Below are 11,920 nucleotides of genomic sequence, written 5' to 3' on the forward strand. Positions count from 1 at the left end.
ATTAATCTGATTGGGTGGGCCACCGGTCAATCTGGGTGGGCACATGCCCACCCAGGCCCACCCATAAATCCGCGCCTGCTGTGAGATGACCCCATACTGGCTGATTATACTTTCCCTGGATTTTTCTTCGACACGCGTCTTACTAATCTGTCAGATGTCTCAGACAGATCCGATTTTTTAACCCAAAATCGGCCAGGTCTGCACTTTCCAGTGACCTTTAATTACGGCTTACTCAAAATCTTTTCGTGAGCACTTTCCAGCACTTGATTGATTCCGGTTCACAATTTTAGGAGCTGGTTACCGGCTCCCCCTCGGTAACTTTCTATACCCGCACCAAAGAAATAGTCTCAGCCACCATGGTTCACTCACAGTCATACCAAAATTACACCACCACACAAAACACATTTGACTGTCTCTTACCAGAGATGCTTCTGTTGTTCTTTCTGGTTCCAGTGGAGTCCCTCCTGGCCCTGATAGCAGTTGGCTCTTCTCTCTCAATGATCTGCGAGGTAAGACTAAAGCAGAACTGCCATGGAATCCCAACTTCTAACACCAATTGTTGTGGAAAAAACAATCATTAAACAATCATCATCACTGCATAAGAGACACCAAGAATCAAATTGTATTTTAAAAGATATTTATTCTCTTGCAAGAGGCTTAGTCACAAAATCACAGCAGCTACCCCGTGACGTGAGCGAGACCTGACACCCAGCCCTGGAAACTCCCTTCTTATACTCCTTCTTCAAGGTCTTTTCTCTGTAGTTTTCCACTCACCCAGCATGGCCACATCTAGCTGATTTAGAGTAGAATGACCCCTCTAACCCCCCCTTGGATAAATTATCTTCCATACCTAAAGAGTTAAAGGTTCTTAATCATTTGTCTTACTGTGTGTGTCTTGCTTATGTCAGGTGTACGAACATACATAAATTCCAGAAGAGAAACAATGCTTAAAACAATGTCTAAGAAAGTTAATGAAAAAAAAGTAAAATAGAAATTTTTCTACAACAGCGGAATTTACTGTTCGCCCTCTCTGAGCATCAGAAATTCATGAAAATAAACATATTGGGAAGTGTAGGAAACTTTTTCTTCTTCAAAGCAAGACCAGGAGACGTTGGGATCGCGCTCAAACAGAAGTTATTCTTTATTGAGAGTGGCTGCAATTCGTCCAACATAATCTGACTAAGGGAACTTTACATGGTATCTTATAGGCAATTCAGTGGGCAGTCCTTAAAGGTGCTGAACTTACACACAGCCTTAGGGATGAAGACAATAGAGGCAATTACCCCCAACTGAGATAATGGTACCCCCCAAATTGTATAAACAACACGGTCAGGAGAACTAAGACTTTGTAACATTCACACATAGTTCAACTCTTAAGGCCATTGCACACTGAGTCCGAATTTTTCGTATGCGTTTTTTCGTGTTCGTCAGCCTAAAAATTCGTCACGCACAGAAACCTTGCACACTGAGTCCGATGCGTATTTTTTACACATTTGCGGAAAAAACGCAAACAATACAAAATGGATTCGTCAAGCCGTGAGGATGATTTTGTTGCCCTGTCTCTTCTTAAAAAGAAAAGAAAGAGGAAATATTAGTCCATCCAATTCTGACTTTGCGACGAGAGGAAGGAGAGTTTCACCTACTAATTAAGGAGTTACGAAATTATCCCGAGCGATTTAAAATTTACTTCAGAATGTCAGTGGAACAGTTTGACGATTTGCTAGCGACACTGGAGCCACATATTAAAAAGAAGACGACCAATTATCGTGAACCAATCCATCCTTAACAGACACACACACACGGCCGGCCAGCCGGCGGAAGCACTGGGCAGACAGAACAGCTGTAGCCTACAGGCTTTAGTTTTTTAACCAAATAATACATTAGTATTCGAATTGGCTGCTCAATCACACCTTAATCGATCCGAAATTTCGATCAAATTGAAAGGAGTGGTTCCTTTTCTAATACGATCGAGAATCACCTGCCACAATCTGTCTTTATATTCAGTGTTTTTGTAATCTGCATTTTGTTTATCATACAGTGCTTTGTGCTGCAAGACCAAGTGTATCAACTTGTCAGACGCCATTCTGGATGTTGTCGTTTGCTTGTACGGTGGCTCTGAATAGTCAAAAATCCTCTCAAAACGCTGCCTGTGGATGCGAAAAACGCAGAAAATCGAACCCAATCCGATTATTTTTATTACGGACGAAAGTTTCGGAGGCAGTGTGCAAGTGTGATTGACATAACGTGAGGTCGTACTTATTTTTTAACGTCCGAAAAATTCGGATGCGAATTTCGGACTCGGTGTGCAATGGCCTTTATTAAAGATCAAAGACTTAAGGCCATTGCACACTGAGTCCGAAATTCGCATCCGAAATTTTCGCACGTTAAAAAAAAAATTCGACCTCACGTTATGTCAATCATGCTTGCACACTGTCTACGAAACTTTCGTCCGTAAAAAAAAAATTCGGATTGGGTTCGATTTTCTGCGTTTTTCGCATCTACAGCCAGTGTTTTGTGAGGTTTTTTGAAAATTCAGAGCCACCGTACAAGCGAACGACAAAATCCAGAATGACGTCTGACAAGTTGATACACTTCGTCTCGCAGCACAAGTACTGTATGAAAAACAAAATGCGGATTACAAAGACACTGAATAAAATATAACCTGTATACAGCTGTTCTGTCTGCCCAGCGCTTCTGCCGGCCACGTGTGTGTGTCTGTATGTGTGTGTCCGTCCATATGCTGCCAGTTTCTGTTCAGGATCGATTGGTTCATGGAAATTGGTGGTCTTTTTAATATGTGGCTCCAGTATCGCTAGCAAAGCATCAAACTGTTCCACTGACACTCTGAGGTAAATTTTGAATCGTTTGGGATAATTTCGCAACTCTTTGATAAGGAGGTGAAACTCTCCTTCCTCTCGGCGCAACCTCAGGATTGGATGGACCCAATATTTCCTCTTTCTTTTTCTCTTTTTAAGAAGAAAGAGGGCAACAAATTCATCCTCACGGCTTGACGAATCCATTTAGTATTTTTTGCGTTTTTTTCCGCAAAGGTTTAATAAATACGCATCGGACTCAGTGTGCAAGGTTTCTGTGCGTGACGAATTTTACTGCTGACGAACACGAAAAAACGCATACGAAAATTTCGGACTCAGTGTGCAATGGCCTTAAGGCCATTGCACACTGAGTCCGAAATTCGCATCCGAAATTTTCGCACGTTAAAAAAAAAATTCGACCTCACGTTATGTCAATCACGCTTGCACACTGTCTACGAAACTTTCGTCCGTAATAAAAAAATTCGGATCGGGTTCGATTTTCTGCGTTTTTCGCATCCACAGCCAGTATTTTGAGAGGTTTTTTGACAATTCAGAGCCACCGTACAAGCGAACGACAAAATCCAGCTGTTCGGTTCTGTCTGCCCAGCGCTTCCGCCGGCCGCGCGCTCGCGTGTCTGTCTGTCCATACCTTAGACATACTGCCAGTCTCTGTTCAGGATCGATTGGTTCACGGAAATTGGTCGTCTTCTTTTTAATATGTGGCTCCAGTATCGCTAGCAAAGCATCAAACTGTTCCACTGACATTCTGAGGTAAATTTTGAATTGCTCGGGATAATTTCGCAACTCCTTGATAAGGAGGTGAAACTCTCCTTCCTCTCGGTGCAATCTCAGGATTGGATGGACCCAATATTTCCTCTTTCTTTTTCTCTTAAAGAGGGCAACAAAATAATCCTCACTGCTTGACGAATCCATTTAGTATTTTTTGCGTTTTTTTCCGCAAAGGTTTAATAAATACGCATCGGACTCAGTGTGCAAGGATTCTGTGCGTGACGAATTTTAAGGCTGACGAACACGAAAAAACGCATACGAAAATTTCGGACTCAGTGTGCAATGGCCTTAATGATACAAATGGAATGGTGATTGAGGAGGTAATGGAGATGACAAATTTAGTGTGTTTAAATGATGGAAGTGGTACAAGAATTAATATCAGAACTGGTACAGAATCAGCAATAGATCTTACATTAGTGTCAGATTCATTAGCAGGCATTTGTACATGGGAAGTTAGAGGAACGACAGTAGGAAGTGACCATTATCCTATTATAATAGAAGTAGGCTTGAATCTAGAAGAATTTGATATAGTAGGATTGCAGAAATGGTCATTCAATAGTGCTGAATGGGATAAATTTAGGAATATTAGTGATCAAGAAATTGGATAAATTGATAGAAATAAAGATGTTGATCATTTAAATGTTTCTTTTTGTAAAGTTGTTCTAGAGGCTGCAGAGAAGTCAATAAAGAAGAGGGCAGGTAAGTGCAAAAGTAAGATTGTACCATGGTGGACAAAGGAATGTACACTGTAAAAAGTGAACAGTTGGACCAACTTAAAAAAATTACTTCAGTTGGTAACACCTAAAGAAATTAAGTTTTCTCAACTTAAATTATCACGTTTTATCGTGAAAAACTTTATAATTTAAGTTGAGAAAACTTAATTTCTTTAGGTGTTACCAATTGAAGTATTTTTTTTAAGTTGATCCAACTGTTCACTTTTTACAGTGTAAAAGAGCGATACAATTTCGAAATAAAGCTTTTAAAGTGTTAAAAAGGAATCACTGTTTTCAGAATCTTATTGAATATAAAAAGTTGCAAGCAAATGTAAGGAGAGTCATACAAAGTGCAAAGAAAGAATATTGGAGGAAATTCTGTTCCTCAGTAGGAAGGGAGACAGAAATGGGTAAAGTCTGGGGGATGATAAAAAGAATGAATGGGATAAAAAGAGAATATGGATACCCAATTTTAAATGATGGAGGGAAAACAGCAGTGAGTGATAAGGAGAAAGCAGAGATGCTGGCTAAAGCATTGGTAACAGTTCACAGTTCAGATAATATTAATGATGAGGGGAAAAGAGGGAGGGAGACTACAGTAAGGGAGAATGAAGAAGTACAGCAAGAAGAACATTTGAATGACCTACTAAACAAATCATTTACTATGGTAGAACTAAAACGTGCTATTCAGAAAAATAAGATGTCAGCACCAGGAATTGATCAGATTTGTTATATAATGATTAACCAGCTCATTGAAAATTCAAAGGAGGTATTATTGGAACTATATAATAAAGTGTGGGAGGATGGGAAACTGCCACAGAGCTGGAGGGAGGCTGTGGTAGTGCCAATACGCAAACCAGGGAAAGACTGTACAAATCCGGGGAATTATAGACCAATAGCTTTGACTTCTAACATATGCAAAATAATGGAGAAAATGATAAATGAAAGGTTAACGTACTATATGGAAAAGAACGGATATATAGCCAAATATCAAAGTGGCTTTAGGAGAGGTAGAAATACAATGGATCCAGCGGTATGTTTAGAGCATGAAATTAGAAGAGCACAAGTAAACAGAGAAAGTGTAGTGGCTGTCTTCTTTGACATTGAGAAGGCCTACGATATGATGTGGAGAGAAGGTTTGTTAATTAGACTGTGTAAATTAGGTATCAAAGGAAGAATATATAGATGGATTAAGGACTTTTTACGAGGAAGATTAATACAAGTTAGAATAGGGGAGAGTTATTCAAGGAAATATATTGTTGAGAACGGAACACCTCAAGGGAGTATAATAAGTCCTTTATTATTCTCCATACTAATAAATGATGTTTATAGAGAAATAGAGAATGGGATGGGATTTTCACTTTTTGCGGATGACGGGGCGATTTGGAAGAGGGGAAAGAAATCTGAAATGTATTGTTAAAAGACTACAGGAAGCTATTATGGAAATAGAGGAGTGGTCATATAAATGGGGGTTTAAATTTTCAGTAGATAAGACAAAGATAATGTTGTTTACAAAGAAAAGAATTGGTACTGAGGTCAAATTAAAGTTATATCATCAAGAGTTGGAAAGAGTGAAACACTTTAAGTTTTTGGGGATATGGTTTGATGAGGGAATAACATGGAATGTACATATCCAGAAAGTAATAGAAAAGTGTAGGAAGGTGTTAAATGTTATGAGGTGTTTGGTGGGAAGTGATTGGGGTGCTGACAGAACAGCACTGAAGGCAATTTATTGTGGATTAATTAGATCAGTACTGGATTATGGTTGTGTGGTGTATGGATCGGCATCAAGCATGTCCCTTAAAAAATTAGATAACATTCAGTTTCAGGCTTTGAGATTATGTACAGGGGCATTCAAAACAACTTCAACGGCAGCTCTGTTGGTGGAGATGGGAGAAATGCCACTCGAGTTGAGACGAATTCAGCTATCTCTGAATTATTGGGTCAATTTACAGGGCCATAGTGAAGATTACCCAGCACAAAGTACTTTAAAACCATGTTGGGAAAAGGAGAAGAGGGAGACAAAAGCTTTGGATGGACAGTTTTAAAAAAGGCAACAGAGTTAAAATTAACTGAATTAAAAATTAGTCCTACAGTACCATTACCAGTAGTGCCACCTTGGATAATACCTGAAGTGAAAGTAGATTTAGTGCTATTAGAAAAGAAGAACAAAGACACGTCAATTTTTGACTCACATACTATACAGGAATATATGAATAATTACTACAGTTATATTCAGATTTACACAGATGCATCACAGAATTTAGTTAAGGAGTAGCTTTTATTGTTCCAGAGTTTCATATTTCAATAACAAAGAGAATAAGTGATAATGTATCAGTATACACAGGAGAAATGTTAGCAATTCTGTTAGCAGTACAGTGGATAGAGGAAATAAGACCATTGATGGTTATAATATGTTCAGATTCAACTTCATCATTAGTCAGTTTACAGAACAGTCATTCCAACAGCAGAGCCGATATTTTAATAGAAATACAACAAGTATTATATAGAATTCAAATGATGGGCATTGAAGTTATATTTTTGTGGGTACCAGCACATATTGGAGTCATAGGAAATGAAATGGCAGACAAGGCTGCAAAGGAGGCCACAAAAAGAGAGTATGTTGAAGTTACAGTTAACATCACTAAGATGGAAATGAAAAGCATTATTAAACAGAGGTTGAAGGAAAGGTGGCAAAAACAATGGGAGGAAGAGAGGAAAGGACGGTGGTTTTACAAAATTCAGAGGAGAGTGGGATAAATGAGATGTGCAGGAAGGAGAAGGAGAGAAGAGACAATTATATCGAGACTTAGATTTGGGCACACAGGGTTAAACAGTAGGGGAGAGCGGGGCACAAAGTAACGCTTTTTGACTTTCTCAGTTTGTGTAAATCTACTTATGGTTCAGAGTATTTATTTTTTCCCATATTAATTTCCCACATGTCTACTACAATTATGTGTTTTTGTTTTATTAATACAGTATATACTTTTTTTCTGGATATAGCCTGAAAGAATGGAAGTGAAATGTGACAACATGCCCCATAGTACATTGTAACATGTGAGGGGCACATTGTAACATACCATATGACAGCTTAAAATGTTATCTGATCTAATAAAAACAATATACAAAACAAACTAAAATATTTTCTAAATAAAATACAATTAAAATAGTTTTTCATATAAAATAATGGCAATTTTTAATAATTAAATATAAACTCATTTTTGAGTTTTGACTACGAACACATGAAAACACAGCTATACAACATAGTTCAAAAAATTTTTTTTTGTAATTTCTGAACATTGACTCTGTCTTTATTCACCTTTTTCTCACGTTTTCTCAATAAAATTAATAAAAGTATAGAATATAATAGCATATTTCTAATAGGGGCACATTGTAACGCAGTGTTACAACATGCCCCCGCCTGCACAACTGGGATTTAAACCCTGCTAGTGTCTTCTGCTAGTTAGCGAAGCATTAAATAACTATCTCAACTGTTAAATAACATCTTGGAGATTAAAATATTATCAGATTTGTCTTATTTTAAATAAACACAAAAAATAGAGATGAAAAATTAACTTAAAGGGATACTCCACTTTTTTCGGAAATATGCTCATTTTACAACTCCCCCAGAGTTAAACAGATGAGTTTTACCGTTTTAGAATCCATTCAGCCGAACTCCGGGTCTGACGGTACCACTTTTAGCATAGCTTAGCATAGATCATTGATTCAGACGAGTCCAGTAGCATTTCTTTCAAAATGACCAAAGAGTTTCAATATTTTTCCTATTTAAAACTTGACTCTTCTGTAGTTAAACCGTGTACTAAGATCGACGGAAAATGAAAAGTTGCGATTTTCTAAGCTTATATGGCTAGGAACTACTCTCATTCCAGCGTAATAATCAAGGAACTGTGCGGCCGTACCATGGGTGCAGCAGGCGTAATGATATGACGCAGCGCCTAAAAATAGTCCCCAGCTCGGTAACTTCTTCCAACGTGACCGGGACTAAGTTTGTCTAACCTTTAGACCTATTTTCAGGCGCTGCGTCATATCATTACGCCTGCTGCACTCATGGTACAGCCGCACAGTTCCTTGATTATTACGCCGGAATGAGAGTAGTTCCTAGTCATATAGGCTTAGAAAATCGCAACTTTTCATTTTCCGTCGATCTTAGTACACGGTTTAACTACAGAAGAGTCAAGTTTTAAATAGGAAAAATATTGAAACTCTTTGGTCATTTTGAAAGAAATGCTACTGGACTCGTCTGAATCAATGATCTATGCTAAGCTATGCTAAAAGTGGTACCGTCAGACCCGGAGTTCGGCTGAATGGATTCTAAAACGGTAAAACTCAACTGTTTAACTCTGGGGGAGTTGTAAAATGAGCATATTTCCGAAAAAAGTGGAGTATCCCTTTAAGTAAGAAATTTACTTTTGCTATAGTTTAATAAATGTCTATGGATATCTTCCAAAAAAAAAATTATTTTGGCGGAATTTTTTTTTTCTATATAGTGTTGATATGGCAACTAGTAAATACACAAAGTTTCGTCATCCAAGCATGTGCGGAAGTATTTAAAACAAGCGTGTTACAACTAGCCCCGCGTTAGGTTGTGCCCCGCGCTCCCCTAATTTATTTAAAATAGGTAGACATAACACCGGCAGATGTGAATATTGTGAGCAACAGGAAACAATAGAACATGTTATGATACATTGTAAAAAATATGAGGGAAAAAGGAAGGAAATGATCCAAAATCTTAAAAAGGAGAGAATAAGTTTTGATTTAGTAGAAATTCTTAGGAAAAAACTCAAAAGATAAATGCTATGGAATTGTTTTTCATTGTCTTAGAATAATCAATGTGATTGAGAGGATTTGAGATTTTTTTTTTTTTTTTTTTTAAATAAAGTAATTAAGACGTTCAGATCCACACTCCATACCAGTTGGTGGCAGTAATGCACCATTTCGTTGTGTGCCAACCGCCAAAAAACTCGTTTGTCATTAGTCACGTGATTTTCACATCAACAACACAAGCCTCGAATCGCGGCTTCATCTGACACGCCCATTTTTTCTCGACACAAGCTCCGACGCCTCGCTTCAAATGTCACATCACTACTTGACAGTGCTCGTCAAATCTGAGGGGAGAAACACAAAACGTAAGAATTCTTTTGCCATGCAAATGAAGTGTCAAAATATCAGTAGCCTAATGCTTTTAGTAAGCTTCTTTTACAGTCTTTCACAGAAACATGGAACCAGTAACATAAGAATTTCAGCTTTGTGGTGTTGAGTGTAATGGTGGAAAACTTTTCTTCTTTTGTTTGCAGACTATGTTTCTTACAAAAAAGTTTTTCGGGATCATTTTCAGTCTCTCACTGAATGTATGGCTCTGTGAGACTGCAAGTGTAATCCTTTGTAAGTAAGATTTTTTTTTTTGATTGAAATGAATTTCAACAAAATGTTGAAAGTAAAAAAAAATTTTTTTTTATTATTATTTACAATATATTCCACTAAATCTTTGTCTTACATTGCAGCGGATCAGCACAAAGCCTATACTGCTCGAAGCTGCAAAGAACTTCAGAAAAAGTATCAGGTTAATGAAGGTATGCTCATTTTATGTTAATGTTTGATCTTAAGCAAGAACTGCACTGAAGTGACTCAGGAATGCTCTGTTCACGCAGACGGCCTGTACTATCTGAACTCCTCCAGAGGGTTGCTTTACCAGACCTTCTGTGATATGACCACTGCGGGCGGAGGCTGGACGCTGGTTGCCAGTGTTCATGAAAACAACATGTACGGAAAGTGTACCGTTGGTGATCGCTGGTCTAGTCAGCAGGGCAGTGAACCGAACCGTCCTGATGGTGAGGGGACATGGGCAAACACAGTCACGTTTGGAAGTGCAGAGGCCTCTACAAGTGATGATTATAAGGTATTCTTATTACATTTATGGTTTTACAGCAATAGTTAAATAGAAGGAACAGAAGTGACACGAGTATAATGATTAAAGGATGTTTTTGGAGAATCTGAAACGATAGTCTCCTTTCTGTCCCAGAATTCTGGCTACTTTGACATTCCAGCACAAGATGTGTCCGTGTGGCACGTTCCTAATAATGTGGAGGTGGAATCCTGGACCGCGTCCTCCATCCTGCAATACCACACTGAGAATCACTTCTTAACTCTCCACGGGGGAAACCTTTACAATTTATTCAAGGTCAGATAAACTTTTATCTAAAGGGTTTGAAACATTCACTTTTTTTCTTTTTTTTTTCTTTTTTTTTTTGTGAAATTACAATAACGTGTGGGGTTTTTTTGTGTTTTTTTTTTTCAGAAATTCCCTGTGAGGTTTGGAATTGGGACATGCATCACTGATAATGGACCTGTTATTCCAATCGTGTATGATAATGGAAATGTGGATTACAACAAAAATCTCTATGGTCCCAATGCAAGAAGTGTGTAATAATAATAATAATAATAATTATTATTATTATTTTATTTTTTTTATTTTTTTATCCTTTAAGCAGGCAAATCACTTAAATTATTATTTACAGCAACTAATATAATATGAGCCAATATATTCCAAATATTTTTAATGACATTGGCTTCATCAGTTGACCGTATCAGTGTCATAAATCTGTGTATTAAGTGATCATTGTTGAGATCCAGTCAGTTTAATGAATGAAAGCCATGTCGTGTTCATGGACATATCATCATTGATATGATTACCATCACTGATATATTCTGGGCATTTTCTCAGCAAATTTTCTGCCTGGATTCATCTCATTCAGAGTCTTCAATACTGAAAGGGCAGCCATGGCTCTTTGTTCAGGTGTCAAACCAACCGCCTGTAACACTGAACATGTGAGAAATAATATTCTGGATTGTAAAATTGATTGTAATACATTTACAATGAAAATTAATCAACTGCACCAATGTCACTGTAAGAAGTGTCTTGTTGTTAGTAATGTCCTCATATTGTTGCAGTTCTGTATTGGTGGAGGTGGACACTTTCCTGAGGCGGCCCCAAGGCAGTGTGGGGACTTTCCGGGATTTGACTGGAATGGCTATGGCTCTAATGCGGGATGGAGCGCTTCCAAAGAGATAACTGAAGCAGCCGTGCTCCTCTTTTATCGCTGACACTCCCAAGAAAAATGGTGTGATGAGTAATGTCATGTTACCTTTCCTATCTAAACTCTTGTACTCTTTTTGCTGGGGGGATTCTCTCTGAAATGTGTGAGATCCTCCCAGCTGTGATTAAAGCATATTCAGAGGCATTGTCTGGAGTCTGTCTGGTTACTGATGCACAGTGGGTTAGTGGAGCACTAGAGGTCTTATTCACAAGTGGTGATAGTGTTTACAGGGGACGAGACGTCGAGGGTTAGGAGGTGCGCTAGAGGATAAATGTGTAAACCTTGATTAGGTGACAAGCACAAGGCTTAATGTCGAGCCCTGACACTTTGATACTTTCTTATCCAACGTTAGTATTACAGCCTTCATCTTTCAGTTGTTTTGGCTGATAATTCAGAATTTACTGTTTGCACTCTCTGAGCATCAGAAATTCATGAAAATAAACACATCCCTCATAACCAGTATAACTTTTTTCACATATACAATACAAAG

At 38.1% G+C, this 11,920-nt stretch overlaps 1 protein-coding gene across 3 annotated transcripts; it reads left to right on the forward strand.

The window, feature by feature from the left end:
* The first annotated feature begins 9,268 nt into the window (after nucleotides 1-9,268).
* Nucleotides 9,269-11,574, forward strand: LOC311302633 (intelectin-like). 3 transcript variants are annotated; one of them, XM_084428632.1, is made up of 9 exons: nucleotides 9,280-9,462; nucleotides 9,631-9,718; nucleotides 9,838-9,906; nucleotides 9,985-10,232; nucleotides 10,356-10,514; nucleotides 10,632-10,752; nucleotides 11,058-11,161; nucleotides 11,285-11,454; nucleotides 11,549-11,574. In XM_084428632.1, exons 2-8 carry the CDS (start codon nucleotides 9,634-9,636, stop codon nucleotides 11,435-11,437), a joined length of 939 nt encoding a protein of 312 aa, XP_084284758.1. In that variant the 5' UTR covers nucleotides 9,280-9,462; nucleotides 9,631-9,633; the 3' UTR covers nucleotides 11,438-11,454; nucleotides 11,549-11,574. The 3 variants fall into 3 exon arrangements, with proteins under 3 accessions (XP_084284757.1, XP_084284759.1, XP_084284758.1); XM_084428631.1 differs by having other exon boundaries at nucleotides 9,269-9,462; nucleotides 11,285-11,574; XM_084428633.1 differs by having other exon boundaries at nucleotides 9,278-9,462; nucleotides 11,089-11,161; nucleotides 11,285-11,574.
* The last annotated feature ends 346 nt before the right edge of the window (nucleotides 11,575-11,920 follow it).

Source organism: Rutilus rutilus (genome assembly GCF_951802725.1).
Source record: "Rutilus rutilus genome assembly, chromosome: 13".
NCBI classification, from domain to species: Eukaryota; Metazoa; Chordata; class Actinopteri; order Cypriniformes; family Leuciscidae; genus Rutilus; species Rutilus rutilus.